At 36.5% G+C, this 16,721-nt stretch overlaps 2 protein-coding genes across 8 annotated transcripts; both read right to left on the reverse strand.

The window, feature by feature from the left end:
• Positions 1 to 1,057: 1,057 nt before the first annotated feature.
• Positions 1,058 to 9,346, reverse strand: LOC144551768 (uncharacterized). Of its 7 annotated transcripts, none has more exons than XR_013510866.1 (22): positions 9,141 to 9,346; positions 8,165 to 8,248; positions 7,893 to 8,059; positions 7,307 to 7,487; positions 6,893 to 6,956; positions 6,561 to 6,638; positions 6,196 to 6,255; positions 5,987 to 6,091; positions 5,782 to 5,892; positions 4,556 to 4,597; positions 4,390 to 4,464; positions 4,118 to 4,296; positions 3,765 to 3,850; positions 3,538 to 3,653; positions 3,386 to 3,428; positions 3,202 to 3,293; positions 3,069 to 3,117; positions 2,795 to 2,865; positions 2,345 to 2,460; positions 2,140 to 2,255; positions 1,641 to 1,686; positions 1,058 to 1,373 (listed from the first exon to the last, which is right to left on the reverse strand). XR_013510866.1 is itself a non-coding variant. In XM_078299869.1 (22 exons), exons 4-22 carry the CDS (start codon positions 7,462 to 7,464, stop codon positions 1,341 to 1,343), a joined length of 1,644 nt encoding a protein of 547 aa, XP_078155995.1. In that variant the 5' UTR covers positions 7,465 to 7,487; positions 7,893 to 8,059; positions 8,165 to 8,248; positions 9,141 to 9,346; the 3' UTR covers positions 1,058 to 1,340. The 7 variants fall into 7 exon arrangements, 6 of the variants coding, with proteins under 6 accessions (XP_078155995.1, XP_078156000.1, XP_078155998.1 ...); XM_078299869.1 differs by having other exon boundaries at positions 2,345 to 2,464; XM_078299874.1 differs by having other exon boundaries at positions 1,058 to 1,389; positions 2,345 to 2,464.
• Positions 9,347 to 9,840: 494 nt separating this feature from the next.
• On the reverse strand, positions 9,841 to 14,809 carry LOC144551770 (putative ADP-ribosylation factor GTPase-activating protein AGD8). The gene is made up of 7 exons (XM_078299875.1): positions 14,517 to 14,809; positions 14,230 to 14,348; positions 13,311 to 13,755; positions 12,595 to 12,861; positions 11,584 to 11,706; positions 10,760 to 10,861; positions 9,841 to 10,300 (listed from the first exon to the last, which is right to left on the reverse strand). The coding sequence occupies exons 1-7, from the start codon at positions 14,583 to 14,585 to the stop codon at positions 10,193 to 10,195; spliced, it is 1,233 nt and encodes a 410-aa protein (XP_078156001.1). The 5' UTR covers positions 14,586 to 14,809; the 3' UTR covers positions 9,841 to 10,192.
• Between the last annotated feature and the right edge of the window lie 1,912 nt (positions 14,810 to 16,721).

Raw genomic sequence — 16,721 nt, forward strand, 5'->3', positions numbered from 1 at the left:
AATGATATGGATTCGTCGGTTGAATTCGAATACCACCGTTCAAACCCACTAATGAAATGGATCTCTGGTACAAATAATCTTTGTTCCTACTTAAAACTATATTATTTTATCTTTGGTCCAAATTAAAGTTGTAATTAATATTTCTAATGAAATTGATCTCTGGATCTTTACTGTAGAAGACAATATCACAACCATTAAGTGTGAGATCACCAAAGCATAATGTAATGTAATGTAATGCTGGACAAATCCATTAAGCTAAACAAAGAAAAAGGAGAGAATGAAAAAAAATAGGACTAATATTTTTTTTAGAACTACCTTCAAATTCTATCAAAATTCACCCAAGTTGCAAAAATTAGGTAGTTTTTTCAAGCTTCTCTTCGGAATGACTAATATTTATTTTAAAAAATAAGACCACATTTTAGGGAAAATCTGGCATTTAAGAAATTTTGGACCAAAATATCTTTTTTTGAAACACTACACACCAGTATAATAAAAAAAAAAACCATGATAAGTTGCACATAAAACTTATGAAGTGAACACAAAGATTATAATACTTGCAAAATAAAAAACCACATTATATCTGTTTCAACTTTCAAGTACATCCCTTTTTAATGAAAAGAAATGCGTAGGAACACGAGTTTCTGAAATGGATAAAATTTTGTCTTTATAATTGTAGTTTGTGAACCTAATTAGAAAAGCAATTGAATACATAACGAAATTGAAAGTAAACAATAGCACATGTTGAGAATTGTGGCAAAGAGCAAGCCCTCGGCAAATCCTTTCATTGACACTAGCAACTACTTAGCGATATAGTATTAATATAATATTTGGAGCCAATGCAGATGGGATCCTCCCTGTACTGTACCATTCAATTACTTAACTAGGTGAAGGCGGAGACATTCATTAGATAAAATTGAGGTGTTGGCATCCAGCACCAAGCACATATTTTCATATATTAATCGAGTTTCAAATGATACTATCGAGGAAACAACTCTTCAGCTAGCCATTACCAAATAATCTATGCTCCAAAGTAACAAGTCAGATTTGGGACAAAGAATAGTTGCAACGACACCAATGTCTTCCTAATATGATCAGGTATATCTATTTTTGGCATTTACAAATATTGAACTTAATATATCCTAGACTAAGCATGACAGAAAAAGTAGCATTATTTTCTCATAAGCTGGCTAAAAAAAATGACATAGCAACACTACCTTGTATGTTCTTCCTCAAAATAAAATTACAATTTTACCTTATATATGATTGAAATTTTATTTACATTTCGGATGTAGGAAAGAAATCACCAAAATTGTGAATACAATCAACTTGTAAACAAATATCTAAGCCTTCCCTTTCCTTTTACCATCTACGGCCTGTAAGAATCATTCACTGTTTAGTACAGAAGATGTTGCATGTTCCTTGGGAAGATTAATTGTATGGTAAATACTAAATACCAAGCCGTCTCAAGTCAATTAGTCTTGTGCAATGCTATGCTGGTCAGAGATGTAGTTGGCACTTACAATGCGAAAGATACAACTATTGATCAGGTCAGTATGGTACAGATACAATTACTGGCCATGGTACACTACTTGCCATAGAGAATCCGTCTGATACCCACAAGATTAATAAATAGGAGGTACCTTATTCTGAAATGTTCTCATGGTGAGCACTATTAGATCCCTCAATCTAGGGGGAAAAAAAAAACTTAAGTTTATTATTTATGATGAGAAGATTTAATTCTAGATCTTTATAGAGAAAAGGACTTTATAAAGCAAAAGATGTTGTGCAAACAACATCACATGTTCTTGGTTATTTGCTAGTACAAGACATCAGCTACATTTTTTGAAACATAATGTTCTATGCCGATATGTTTGCCTCTACCCAAATGATGCTGCTTCTAAATTCAAGTTGAACTAAAACGAAGAATCTGAGCTCTTGCGTTGATTTTATAGTAGCATAAACTAACTATTACAATTTGGTATAGTAGTTGAACCCTAAGGAGCAAGCAGTTGTCTTTTCTTTGGCCCAACCTTCATTTTTATCACCCAAAAAATGTTATGTTATTTCTCAAACTAAGAAGTATCAAGCACTGCTTGCAAAAATTATAAAACAATTGTAAACTTGTAAACTAGAAAGTACCTAACATCCTCTTCCAAGGAATTGGGCTGAGACACACCTTCTGTGGTAAAAGGAACACTTATGCGACCAGAACTTACCAACACAAATTGGGCAGAATACCCATGTGGAACTTTCATCTACAATTACAAGGAATAAAATAACAGTTTACATCTATAGTGAGAAAAAGTAACTTTGGTGGATAGAAAACGAGGAGAAAAGGACATACAGAGAGCTCAGAAGAATATTTCTCTTCAATGATAACAGAGTCAGTACTTTGTATCTTAATTTGGTATGTTGAGCGTTTCAATGTCAATAATGCCAGCTCCCAGTCATCTGAAGAATCTACCTGCATTGCAATATATAATAATTTAATTTAAAATAAATTAAATTACTTCCTACAATCCCTGCAAAACAAATATGCAGTACCCTGCTATCCTGACCAGTTCATGGTTATAGAGTAATCATGGAGGTACACTTCATTACTTCTTTAAAAAGAAAGACAGATAGGCAAGGGGTAGGGGAAGGAATGTCTTATATTTTCTAGGGGTAACTATAATATTTTATAATATTAAGTTCTGAAGTTACCATAAACACCAGGTTAGTTGAATTCTAACCATATAATCACACAAGCACAAAATAAGAGGAGCATGATACTATGAATAAAGGTACAAGATACCAGTGAGAATATGTTAAAAGTAGCTTTTCCAGATGAAATATAGGAATCGAGCTCATGTTGCATCTCTGCATCTGTTCAGTAATTGATATGAACCAAATTAGGATGAAAAAAGACTAATTAGATACAACTATGTCCAGTTCTCTAACCTAAATAGTAACATTTCATAATATAATTACATCCAAATAAATCTGCAATACAGTATATTCTTTATCATGCTTTTGCTTATTGATGAGTAAAACCGTAATTATGATGAAAAACCCACTGATAAACTCACCACAAGTTATCTTGTTTTGGTTGTTAGCAAACTGCCTCACCAATTCTCCCTACCAATTGAAATTAATCTAGTCAAAACAATGTCATGGAATATTGTTTAAAACCATCTAAACAACTAAACAGAAAATAAAAACCTGACGGCCATTGTCATCCATCGGGGTGCAGTCAACAGCAAGTAATGTGTCCACATCATCAGCTGTTACGTAATATTCTGGTACAGTTGCTCCTAAATTACAAGATTTTAAAAATATGTCATATTTGTTGGAACTGATTAATGTCTCTATTAAATTATTTAACAAATAGTCTTTATAAGTGCACCTTCGATTGATTGCCGGGTTCCATTTTCATGATACCGAACCCACTACAAGCAAAGTAAAAAGACAACTAAGTTTATCCCATGTATAGAAACTATTTTAAAATGCTCCTTAAACCTTTGACATTTGACAAAATAAATATATTACAATACATACCTGAAAAATGCAAAGAGTGGTCCCATTTGTAGGAAACCCACAGGCTGTTAACATGTTACCTGGTATAGCAACACCAGTGATTTGGAACCCTTCAATACTAGGAAATATTTCTTCTCCTAACAAAATATTGTCTTAATCAACAAGAGTTCAAAAAAAGCAAAAGAGAAAAAAGGAATCAGAGAGCAACAAAACCTAGTGCAAGAATTTAATAACTTTTATGCCTTTACCATCACCGGAATATTCTGATCTTCGGTCAGCTCCATCACCAGAATTATCATCATAAAAGTTAGGATTTGAGGCATTTGCCACATCCCTGAAAGTTACACCAAATATAAACAAAGGTTCTTATATCCACTTTTTTTCTTCAAACCTCAAAAGACCCAAATTATCCGTCTGCCCTGATTTCTCTAGAGAGTGACTTTGCAAAAATGTTGGGGTATGTTTAGCATCTATATATTTTGGGAGTATGAATGATACTTTTTGTTTGCAAGCATACATCACTTTGAGATTTTCCAGGTTAACATGAAAATTTCCTCAAACAAGAAACAAGATGCCTCTATTGTGAGATATAAAAATGTGCCTTGGCTGATCGTTAATGTAAGAAGTATAAAGCCTGTCAGAATTTGGTGCAGGGTGTAGATCCTTCGGATCAATCATTCCGTAATCATCAATGTATCTCGGCCGTTGAAGTCCCAGCTCATACTGTTGATTAACCAATCCATACTGAGGTTGCTGATTAAAATCATTCCTTCTGGAGTCCTACAAATATTATTGACCTATGAAGTCACTATGGCATGATCTTCTAAGTTAATACAAATTGTGAAATGCGGACTTTCAAGTTGTCTAATGTACCACATATGTAGGAAATTGGTTTCTCGAGGTAGTCGCTGCATTTCTTAGGTCGGCATCTGTGCCACCAAGGCTAGTCTACAATTAGAAATATAAAAAATATAATTAACATATTTTCTCAGGAAACAAGACTGCCTTTTATGAATTTAAGAGATTTATAATTGCTTACAGTCAAAGATCTTAGCTTCAAATTCATCTGCTGACTCACTCTCTAGAGTTCCAAATGAAAAAGAAAACAGAAAAATCATAATTGTGAGACAACCACCATGACATAGACATATCAATTACAACAAGAACAGTTCTCATGGATCATATTAGGTTGCCTCTAGGTGGGACCCAGGTGATAAAATTGCAGTAAGATCGGCTATCAATTGTGGTATTGAGAACACTGATCTTGCTAAAATTTTCTTATAGAAGGATGGTCTGTCTTATTATCAAGTAAAAAACCATAGAATATCTGTTTTAATATTGCTCTTACACTAAACAAATTTGGCAGTGGTTAGAAACTTACACTTCTTGCTCTATTCATTTTGATATTATTAAAGAGATGTGGCAGTTTATTCTCAAATTGAAGGTAGTTTAGAAAATATATTCAAATTATATTTTCTGCTTTATAATGGGCCTGTTGGTTGGAAAGAAATTAAGTTTGCCTTGAGCAGGAACCCAGGCAAGGGTTTGGACAAGGCATCGCTGATTAATTTTCTTTGGTTGGTGTTTGTGTGAACGATTAAGTCTAACTGTCTGTTAATTTTGTATGTTGAAAAACCGAACCTATGTAGGATTCTATGTTTGATTTGGTACTTGTTTTTTTAGTATGATGATGTAATAGAATAGTTCTATGCTTAGCTTTCTTAGGATGATTTTGTACTTAAAAAGGGAATGATACCAGTGGTTTGGTATCAGTCTCCTTAGTCCTTATGATTTCAATCAAATCGGCGGGATAAATCCCACTTTTATCAATAAAAAAAAATTTGCTTTGAGCACACTTCTCCTAAGCCTATTGGGTCTTTGTCAGAATGGAAATATTGCTAACCAAGTTGTGGATTTGTTAATTAGGACACAAGTGGAACAAATGGTTAATTCTAAAGTAACAGTGAGATTTAGATTTGATTCTGGGGAAAATTGCGGACGAAGAAGGTGGTTCCGGGCATATATAGCACAGTCCTCTGATGCTCAAGGAAGCTTGGCTATTGCTGTACAAACATGAAGGCTGGTAGATCATTCTAAACAATGCTTGCAAATTGATGTATTTTTTAGGGCATTTTGTAAAAGTTGTCTCAGAGAAAACTGTGTACTATTGGTTTGTGTTCTGTCAACTTTTAATTGTTTCCATTAATAGGAAACAGATGATCCTGGAGATCACTTTAAAAATAAAAAGTAAAAAAAATAGGTTACCTTTGTACCATTTGAAATTGTTGATGCATTTATTATGGGTGGCCGAACTTCATTCTCGGCTAATAAGCTAAGCATTGAAGAAGTAAATATGTATACATCCTCCTCTACAATCTGCAATGACACAAGATAATAAAATATCCATAATAGTTTTAAATGATAAAAATGTGTACGCCAATTACAAGTTTGCGCAGGACTGCTTACATACTTTTAGCTCATTAGCCAGTCTAAGGTTTTCTTCTATATGACTCTTTTTCTGATTTAGTTCTTTTAAGGTGCTGGATATGGCATCGTCTTGCTTCTCATCTAGCACCTGGATTGAAAACAAAATAGATTACAATGAAAGGAAAATACAACAATTAACACGATATGGAAAAGGTTAATAGAAGTAAAGATACACCAATCATGTGCACATACAATTCTTAATTCAGTAAGCTTTCTCTCCAAAATGTGCTTTTCGCTTAGTAGCTGCAGTTCCTGCAAAATTAACAAGAAAAAGGTCACAATTAATTTTCAATCGTGGTTTTCCGTCTTCCTATAAAATGTATCAAAATTTTAGGGACAGAAGTTTTGACTATGGGGGTCAATACATATACATAGAAGTACAGGGACCAACCATAAAAAGTTGACAAGAAGTACAGGGTCAAATTTATAACAATTTTGTATAAAATACTTAAAAATACAACATTCCCAAAGCTTTCTTGATAACAAATGGGGGTCAATTGAAACCCATTCTCTCAATATGCATCCACCATAGGGGCATCTTTAATAGTTTTACATACTCTCAATCCAGCATCAGCCACTTGCTTTTTGAGAATCAACGCCTCTTCCTCTAGCGATCTTGTTCTAAAAAAGAGCTCCTGCCAGAAAAAGAAATTTCATATAAACCCCTCAAAAACTTTCAATGATGGCTGGTGCGATCCAAGATGTTGGCTTTGGCCATTTTATCCAGATAGCCACTGCATTGGAAGACATACATGAGGAATAGACCACTTTGAATTCTAATCTACCGCGACTGACAATGCACTGTTTTTATTTATGACATTCAATTAATCAAAGTTTAAGAGAGTTTTCTCCAAATCTTTAAAAGTACAAGGGCTTTTTTGCAATTCACCTTGATCTCAGGATCCAACTCTTTGCCAAAATCATCAGGAAGAGCTGCTTTGTAAAATTGATGCCTACAGAAATACAAGGACACAGTTTCATGCATATCTTTAAGTACCTCAAAAGTTAAAATCAACCCATTCAGTATCATGCATCTAGAAAGATTTATATTGCATTATAACAACTTTTACAATCTTAAAAATTTTTAATCGCATTATACACCCTTCAGAATCTAGAAAGATCCTCTTTTTATTAAAGCCTTTAGATAAAATCCTTTATTTCATTTTTTGGGATCATTATTTCATGGGCCAATTGCTTTTTTGCAGGTTTAGAGATTTGAACTTGAAACCAAAGTGTCAAAAAATTAAACAATTTCAAGCACTCCTTTGAAAGTTTCTGCATTTGGAGTAATCTATAAACTGACCTTACTGAGGAGTCGACGCTAGGTGTCCAGGGTACCGCATCGCTGTTACCATTCGTGAAAACAGTATGAGAAGGTGTTACGTCAGGTCGTGTCGGATCAGTTGACGACTGACGATCAGAAGTTATGTAATGGATTGGAGCATTGAAAGGATCTCGCATGTTTACTTCTTGCAAATTAGATCCTGCAAAGCAAAAAGAAAAAATGTATAAGCTCTCATGCTGCGCAATTGTTTGGCAAATGGATTACCATGTAAATTATAATCAACAAGTACTGATACATACCATTGCCAATTTTGAGTCATATGTCCAAACTACCAAAGCAAAGAATATTTTTTTATGCTGTAGGTATTTGGGATTATCAACTGAATAAGAGAACATTTATATTTTAATTTGCGTGCCGGTCAACTGTTTTTACCATATCCTGAAAGGATTTGAAGTGTAAATAACAGCCTGGATTAACCACGTGACATAAGAGACAAAATATATCTACTTAGTCAAAAGCGCATTGATCAATACACGACATGTTTTCTTTCTCTGACGAACTGCAAATTTCCTTCCTATAGACCTGCCAAGGGGCGGGGTCATACCTTGCCCAGCTTGCTCAAATCCGGTTCGGCCCTGACTTGAGAAGAAAAGTCCAAACCCAGCTTGAATTATTTTAAGCCCAAGCCCTGTCCTGCCCTGCCCAAATGATGCTCGATATTCAGCCCAGCTCGGAAAAAGCCTGTTATTCACAGCTGAACAGCCTTGTCTTCTGTACACAAAACAAATTACAAGAGACGAGACACCAAATTAATCGTTTTTCTGATGCTGCCTTCTGAAATATCAATTGACCTTGTAAAGATGAGGTAAAATATACATTTTTGAGTTGGTACAGCTCTAGCCTAGGCTTCTCACACGTGCGTATCTTCATTGTTTATTTAGTGGCACTCTTCTGGAAGCCCTCAAATAGAATTTGTATTACAATTGTTAGTGAAATTGAACCAATTTTCTAACCAAAGGAATCTAGTACAAAACCAAATTTGTAGGAACAAAGAGATAAGAGTGCAGCTTAGATATCAGATTCCGAAGTTATATCAGAAGTCCAAGAATAATTGACACAAGTTTGGAATATTTCATTCCAGGTCATTTGGTCCTTACTGGATGTTTAACCAATCCTAATGAAAACCAACTAAATATTGACCAGAAAGGAAAAGTAGACAGAATATAAAATATGATAACTTATTAACCAAAAACAAATTTGATTTCAGCATGAGTCGAGAACAGTATGAAAATCAATATGCCATGCTAGAAGTCCATCATATAATTGTTTTTCATTACTCCCTTACATGGCATGTAATCTTAATGTAATAAACAATTTTCACACATCTATTGTTCTTATTTCTAATATACTACTATTCTGTTCCAATACATCTGTTATAAGGTCATGTTAATTTTGATGTTAAAGGTCATATATCTGCTTACAAGAAAACATAAACTTAAAAATTACATAATGAGTGGATATACATACAATGACATGTAAAAGGTTGTTAGTGATGTGCTTACAATTGCCAATTGATTATTAACAAACTAATTGAGATTTAGGAGCTGGATCATTGATTATTTGAGATTTGGATTGAGCTAAAACCCTGGAAAAGAAAATAATATATGCAACTGAAAGACTGAAAACAGTTTTCTCCCAATATTCAAAAGATTCATCCACAGTTGGCCCAAAATTAAAAAGATGCCTATTATAACTCACAAAATTCAACTAATTGTAAATATACCTCAATTTAGAAGCAACCATAGGTAGAAACATTTGATGTTAAGAAAAAGGAATGAGAGAAGCAGCTTACCAGTAAAGATGGTGGTGGTAGGAGGAAAGATTGAAGGGGCGGCCGGGGCAGTGTAAAGAGAGATGAAGGAGGCAAGAGAGAAGAGAGAAGAGAGAAGAGAGAAGAGAGAAGGCGCGTGTGAGAGCGACAGGTGAAGTAGTTTGGTCTAGATCCGATCCGGTGAGAAGATTAGGATTTAGGAATCCGGAGAAAGACGACGAGACGACTTGGCAATCTCGCGAGATGCATGCATTGCATCATTGCATGCTATTCGGAATCGGAGAAGAACATTTGGGTTTTTTCTCGGCCTTTCTCAGATTGGGCCCATGTTTATAAGGAGCAACAGAAACGGATAATAGGACTTCTAAGTTTGTAAATCAAGAGATGAATGGTGCGGAGACACGGAATTTAATTGACTTGTACCGTTGTACGATTATATAGCTACTGTACTGTGGATGCGTTTCGATCATCAACAATAGTAAAATTTCAATTAGTGTGTGAAAATTATGTGTCAGGAATGAGGATGATAGTACTATTTGTAGGTTATCTACCCTAAACCCTACGAACTCCAGAAGAAATTGATAAGATTTCACCCAAGCATCCAACCATTTTCGTAAGAAATCACACCGTGGACAACTACTAAATGCATTTGGTCTAGGTTACAACAAATCAGTCCAACAAAAAAACATAAGGGGAAAGATAAAATAAAAGCTCTTTGATATTTTACTAATGTAACAGCATTCACCTGCATATGCATTGAAACACGGCAAATACTAAAGCCAACTTCAACAAGTTACAAAACACGAGTAATAGTAGCAGTAGGCAAATACAAAGTCTGTTCTATATAGTTTAATTTCACTCTATAACTGATGGAAAGGGAAAAGGAAAAAAAAAAAAAAAAAAAAAAACTTAACCACACAAACTACACACCCATCTTATGAATGGCAAGAAAAATCTAAAAGAACATTTCATTGGCTAAAAGAAGATTTGGCGTCAAGGTGTATATGCCATAACCCACTTGGAGACGAGTCATGTATATTGACATAAGAATTCGAATAAAGAGGTGAATTCTCTCAGAGGATACGGTCTTGAAGGTCGTTCATGAGACTTGAAGCCAATGATGTCAGTTTTTTACCAGTTTCTCCTGCCATATTCTTTAACGATGACAAATCTTGAGTTGCCTAAAAAAAAAAAGGCAAAATAAGAATCATAAAGAAGAGGTTAAATTACTTCTCCAGTTTTTGGAGGGAGGTGGCTAAATTAAACAAAAAAATTCCAATATTATTACTCATTTACTGTTTCGGTCCTTGGGCATTCCAATAACTTACAACAGTAACTCCTACCATAATTTTTCAGTCCAAAGAATGCAGAAATACTAGTAAGTGATCACATTCAACAAGTCATTTCATTTATTATTTTCCAATTGATTGACTGAATAGGAAATATATCTATAATTATAACCACAAGATAATCACATCAACCCATAATGCAAACTGCAATCCTCATCAGCCATAATGAGGACTAAACAGTAAAGTAAACAAATACTGATAGGACTTAAATAAAACATTAGCTGGCGATAAGTCAAGACCTGTCATAACCTAAATAGTTTTTTCAATAAAGGTCAAAATTAAAATGTTTACCTGGAAAGAAAGACGGTTGATGAGGTCAGCAGCACTAATGTCAAGTTGAGAATCGTCATTATCGCGACCAAAAAGATCAGCACTGGATATTGATGAAGACCCCTATCAAATAACCAAAAGACTTTAGCTTAAACTGCTGATATCAATGCCCCTGGTTTACACTGAACTTTTTAACCTGACAGGCAATTAAGATGCCTTCGTGATGTTTATATATGTCATTATGCTTAATTGGTCGTTATCACAATAAACCCAGCAATTCCATATAGACCCTCCCAATCTTGTCATTATGTTTCGAAAATTGTCATTATGCCTTCATCTAGACCCTCCCAATCTTGTCATTATGTTTCGAAAATTGTCATTATGCCTTCGTCTAGACCCTCCCAATCATGCAACTAAGGCCCTCTCAATTCAAACATAATGGAATGAGATATTCCATGGGGATGAGAGGAATATCTATCTCATCCGGATAGAATCAGATCTATTCCACTCCGCCCAACACGAGTGGAATAAAATGGAAATGATCTCTATTCCCCATTCTTAAATCCAACTTTGCTTAACACCACAAAAAAAATGAATTTAACCCAGTCAGGATGTTAGGCATCCAGTTCACCACACTTTTGCTTGGCCTTGAGACAAAATCCATGTCAAGCAAAAACAAAAATATAAATAATAAAAAACTAAAAAAATATACATAAATAATATCATTAGATGTCCCAATAGAAAAAACTTAAGTTGGTAATTCAAATTTCAGCTCTTGATATTTTCATAGGCCACTGTCCATCACTTGAACAAGAGAACACCCAGGTGAATACGTAAAAACATACAGCATATTTCTGAAGGGAGATCCCGGCCTCTCGGTCAGCTCTGCTCTGATCACCAAAAAACTGTGCTGAAGAAATTGCCTTTGCATTGGAGAACTTTTGCCTTGCCTCATTAGTCTCCTCAACCTGATCCAAAATTAATAGTCAACAAATTGATAGCTTCACCAAAAACTATGAATGTAGTGAGACATGGCAGAGGGAGATGAAAGGCAGAGGGGCCAATTGAGCCCACTGGAACTGCTGTTCTGGTGATATTTGTAATATTTTTTGGCCCATATACATGTAGTGCTTTTGATCCCCTACAATTTTAATTACGGCTGTACTCCACAACCAAGGGGTGAAATCGCAATAAAGGGAAGGGAAGGGAAGTGAACGAGCGCCATTTCACCTTCTCTCCACCCCAATTTGGGGGTGAAGGATTTCGCCAAAATCCACAGAGCATTCCCCTCCGCACAGTGTCGTTTCCCTCCACTCTCTCTCCATTTCACCTCTTCTAGAGCAGGTAAACCCGTCCAGTAAGACGCGGTCTGGTGAAATTCCCCCTCCGCACAGTGATTTCTCCTTCCCCTCCCTCCATGTACCCCCTTCTGGAGCAGAGTCTAATTATCTTTCTTATTTATTTATTTTACTCCCCAATTATTGTTTGAAGAATTAAAAATATATTCGCATTTTTTTAGAAGTATAGATAATTCTATTAAAATGGCTTATATACATCTAATGTAACTCCGCAGGTTCTTGTAGTATCTTATTAAAATTAGAACTTTAGTATTCATATAGTAAATTTAACTTTCGAAGCATTAGTTTCTGCTATTTAAATCTAATAAAATTTGAGATATGTCGTACTGCCGTATGCATAGCATATCAGATATGATACTCGTATCCATATCCATGCCGAATAGATGAAAATTGTCAGCATCCTGACAGTCGAAACAATCAAGGCAGCACATCAGGCAGTACATATTAGTTGATAATTCAAACAATCAGACTGAGGTTCAATAGTTTAGATGAAGATACCTGAACTTTGGATGAAGAAGATGAAGATTTCTTGAAGCCGCTGTCCATACCAAACTCAGCAAAGAAATTAGAGGATTTAGGTGCAGCCACGTGGCCGATAACCTGATTGCCACCTGAGCTGGTCTCAGCAGAACCAGTATTCTCTGTGTACTCAAACCGGGAAGGATATGATGGGCCCTTCTTGTCAGTGGTAGCTGCTGTGCTGGTCAGGGATGGCAGGGCAGGTGCTGGTTCCTCTGGCTTCTGATCATACAGGCTCTCACTTGGCTGTATTTTATACACATTAATAGATAAATCAGTTATACATAATGTTGACATCCTTTCAAGCTTATGACAGAGAAATGTTTTGTGACTTTAACTAAGCAGTGCCATATAGCATTTTTTAACTAACTTGCTCCTCGGCTTTTCATATACATTTCTTCAGCACAGTTATTATTCGCATTTAGAAGATAGAAGTACTGATGATAGTTAGCAGCACCCGTGTTACTTACAAGGCCTCTTTAAAGTACCTATCGGGACATAAGGATTGAGGACTATAGAAATAACAACAAGAAGAATTGGTAGACAAACACACACGACAAAAAAGAAAGGTCTCAATTTTTTGCTTTCAAAACTATTACATCAACATCAGTTTATTATCTTCTCAAGGTGCAAACATGGATATACCATACAGTACCAAATTACTCAAATCAACAGACCAACCATGCTCACTATACCTTGGTAGTGAGCTTGCGCACACCAAGCCCTCCAGTCTTCCCTCCTATTTTCTTTGAACCAATTGGCTTCTTAATTGCAGTGGGATACGTTGGTGCCTTCGGTGACCTAACAACTTCAGACTCAGCGGCCATGGTCACCTTAACTGCTGGCTCAGTCAGCTTAAGCTCCGGCATGCCATTGGCTGGCTCAGGTGGTGCAACCATAGTAGGTGTAGCTGGAGAGGAGGTGTTACTATTGATGCTCGAGATGTTCTCTGACGCGCTCTTGGCAACTTCCTTTTGGAGGATTTGGCGGTAAAGCTCAGCTGCACGGGAAGTGTACTTAGCCTCCACCTTTCCGCCATCTGACCACCCATGTTGTTTAAAGAATACATGGGCACGGTTGTTGCCACCAAATGCCATTGTCTTTAACTGCTCTGGTGTCCATGAATCCAAATTGGTCGATCTATACAACATAAAAAATAGCAGTTCTCTTCAGTATATTTTTCAAAAGGATAAGAGTAGTTAACCTGCAGTGACATGTACTAATAGACATAATTGTATTTTCCTTAATTCTGATTATTACAGCGTTGTATTTACATTCAGCTTTTATATTTCTAAAAAAAATGAGATTGCAGCAGAGTCGATAGATAAATGGAAATGCACTTCTGCAATGCTTTTCAATCTTAAGGTGTAATGCTGTATTCTGATACCTAAATTTCAGTAATTAAAAAAAAAAAAATTTGAAGCACCAGTTACAGTGAAAAGGCCTCTGGTTTACCATACAAACATATAAAACACGTTGAGAAGAACAAAATAAAGCAGCAATAAGACAACTCCTGTGGCCTAAGAGTAGTTAATCCAACAAACACAAGTAAATAGATAACTAGCTAAGACCCTTCAAATATAACCTAATTAGGAATTTAAGAAATGATAATACCTAACAAAGCTGATGTGTACGCCAAGGCTCCGGTGCACGGCGGAGCAATCAATGCAAAGGAACACTCCATAAGTGACAGAAGCCCATGACGGATTCTTCGCATTGCAATCAAAGCACATCTATGCAACACATATATTTTCCAGTAAGATTAAAAGGAACCCAGATCCACAATCCAGATCGATCAGCGATTCAGATCTGATAACCAGACTTTCCCAGATCCGCAAGACAAGTTAAGAAGTAGAATCAACCAGATCTAACAAAAAAAAGAGAGTGAGATGGAGATTAACCTTGTTATCGGACTTGGCCTTGAGCTTTCTGAAAACGGCGTTCTTGTCTGAGAAATTGTCCATGGCCATGGTAAAAGGAGGTCGACCAAGCAGAGATCAGATGGGAGATTGGGAGTTGGTTGGAGAAATGGAGATCACAGGACAGGACCAACCAAAGCGTTCCTGCCTCCCAGTCCCAGTTGTTGTTTGTGTTTTAAATTTTCGTGAAAATAAAGAGGCTTCGAGTTCGAGTCGTACAGAGGAGGAGAAAGGGCTCGTGGCCTCGTGGGTCGGAGAGAGGTCAATTCTGTGATTTCTTACAATTGTTTGGTTTCTTTGCGTCACTACTAATCCGTATTCTATGCACTTCCACTGTTCTATTTAACTGACTTTTGGGTCCCGATTGATTCAGATTCTGATCGGACGGTCCAGATCTAAACTCAAAAATTGAATTACTTTAGAGATCGATCGGGACTCTCATCCTGTCTTTGCGTTATCATATTTGCTTGTTGTAACGGGATATTATAAACCCATAAAAGTTGAATGGGGTGTTACTGTTCATTCTACCGTAACATCTCCATTTCCTTCCTTCTGATAGAATACTGATGAATCGGATTATTTTCTGCTCCCATCATTTCCGGCCATTTTTATTAATATTCTTAAAAAAATAGAAAATTTTAAAAATGCCCCTCTCTCTAATTTTTTTTCATACATGCCCTGACCGCCTGGGCCTGGGGCGGCCCAAAACAGCTAGTGAGGCGCCCCAGGGCCCGGCGGCCCATACCTTAAGTGAGGCGCCACCCCCTGGGGCGCCCCACTAGTCCTGTGATTTAAACGCATTTTCTGCCTCTGTCACTTCCCGATCTCAGACCTTCTCTGGAGGCGATAACTGGGGAAAATAGGTATGTTTTTTTAATTATAATAATTAGTAATTATAATTATAATAATTAGTAATTATAATTATAATAATTAGTAATTACTGTTCCAAATTTACTGTTGCACTTACTGTAGCGTACTGTACATTACTGTTGACATTTACTGTAGCGTACTGTACATTTACTGTTGACCTGTACTGTATCGTACTGTACATTATTGTTGGTATTTACTGCAGCGTACTGTACAATTACTGTAGCAATTGCTGTACACCTACTGTAGAAAAATTGTAATTTTTTTTAATTTTGTTTATTTATTTTTCAATTAGTCATTTATTAATGTACCCATTATTATGTCATGTAATACTTGTAAATTTTTTTTTTAAAATGTAGTTTGTTAAAGAAGAGATGTTAGTTGCACTGTATGTCGGCGGCAAGCTAGAAAGGGATGAAGATGGCGTGCATTACACGAAAGAAGTCGCATTTGGCTTCGAGATTAATGAAAATACCACATTTGAGGAACTGAAGCAGCTAATATACGAAAAGACATCTGTAAACCCCAACAGGTATGAAATAGAGTTGGCTACACGGATTGACAACTCACGTGGGGGGGGGGGGGTAGACCTTACTTTGTTAAGTTTCCAATAACAGATGCCAATTTGTGGAGAGTTGTGTATACTCAATTTGTAGCTTGTGGGGTCCCGGTAATGGACATATATTCGAAGAGGGTTCCCCGCACGAGGGCTGGACCTTCAAGTTCGGCTGGGGCTGGACCTTCAGGTTATGACAACCAGGGGTACCATCAGCACTCCCCTTATGACCACCAGGAGTACCACCAGCAATCCCCTTATGACAACCAGGGGTACCACCAGGAGTATCACAGCCCCGGTAATGACAACCAGGGGTACCACAACTCCCCAGAAAATACTGAAGAGTTACCACTACCACCCAGACAGACACCCATAATCCCTAGATTTCCAACTATGCCAGAGTCAGGACCGGTACCCGTTAATCGAAATGATGTTGATGTTGATGTTGATGCTATTGATGCCGTACCAGAAAGAGAAATGGAAACGGGGGATGAATACCAAGGGGTTTGGGAAGATGATGACTTATCAGATGGTGATGCAAATGTAGCAGGGTTGTCCAGGGCAGAAAAATTCCCGATTAGAGGTCGGGGGAATAAGCATCCGGTTGCCACATTCAACGACACCACAGCTTTCGAAGAGGCAGACATTAGTTTCTTTGGTCCTCGTGTTGTATACAACAAAGAACTTGCCGCAGGGCAAGTTTATACCAGCGTAGACGAGCTTGTAAAGAAAATATATGAGACTCATGTTCACGGCAACTGGGA

This window comes from Carex rostrata, chromosome 3 (genome assembly GCF_964058835.1).
Source record: "Carex rostrata chromosome 3, lpCarRost1.2, whole genome shotgun sequence".
Lineage (NCBI taxonomy): Eukaryota > Viridiplantae > Streptophyta > Magnoliopsida > Poales > Cyperaceae > Carex > Carex rostrata.

Coding starts and splice junctions, on each gene's coding strand:
- LOC144551768 (XM_078299869.1), bottom strand. CDS start 7,464: ATGCGAGATCCTTTCAATGCTCCAATCCATTACATAACTTCTGATCGT. Junction 6,092..6,195: donor AGCTTACTGAATTAAGAATT/GTATGTGCACAT, acceptor TTTTCAATCCAG/GTGCTAGATGAGAAGCAAGA. Junction 2,866..3,068: donor CCAAAACAAGATAACTTGTG/GTGAGTTTATCA, acceptor ATTACTGAACAG/ATGCAGAGATGCAACATGAG.
- LOC144551770 (XM_078299875.1), bottom strand. CDS start 14,585: ATGGCCATGGACAATTTCTCAGACAAGAACGCCGTTTTCAGAAAGCTC. Junction 13,756..14,229: donor GTACACATCAGCTTTGTTAG/GTATTATCATTT, acceptor TATGTTGTATAG/ATCGACCAATTTGGATTCAT. Junction 12,862..13,310: donor TGCGCAAGCTCACTACCAAG/GTATAGTGAGCA, acceptor TATAAAATACAG/CCAAGTGAGAGCCTGTATGA.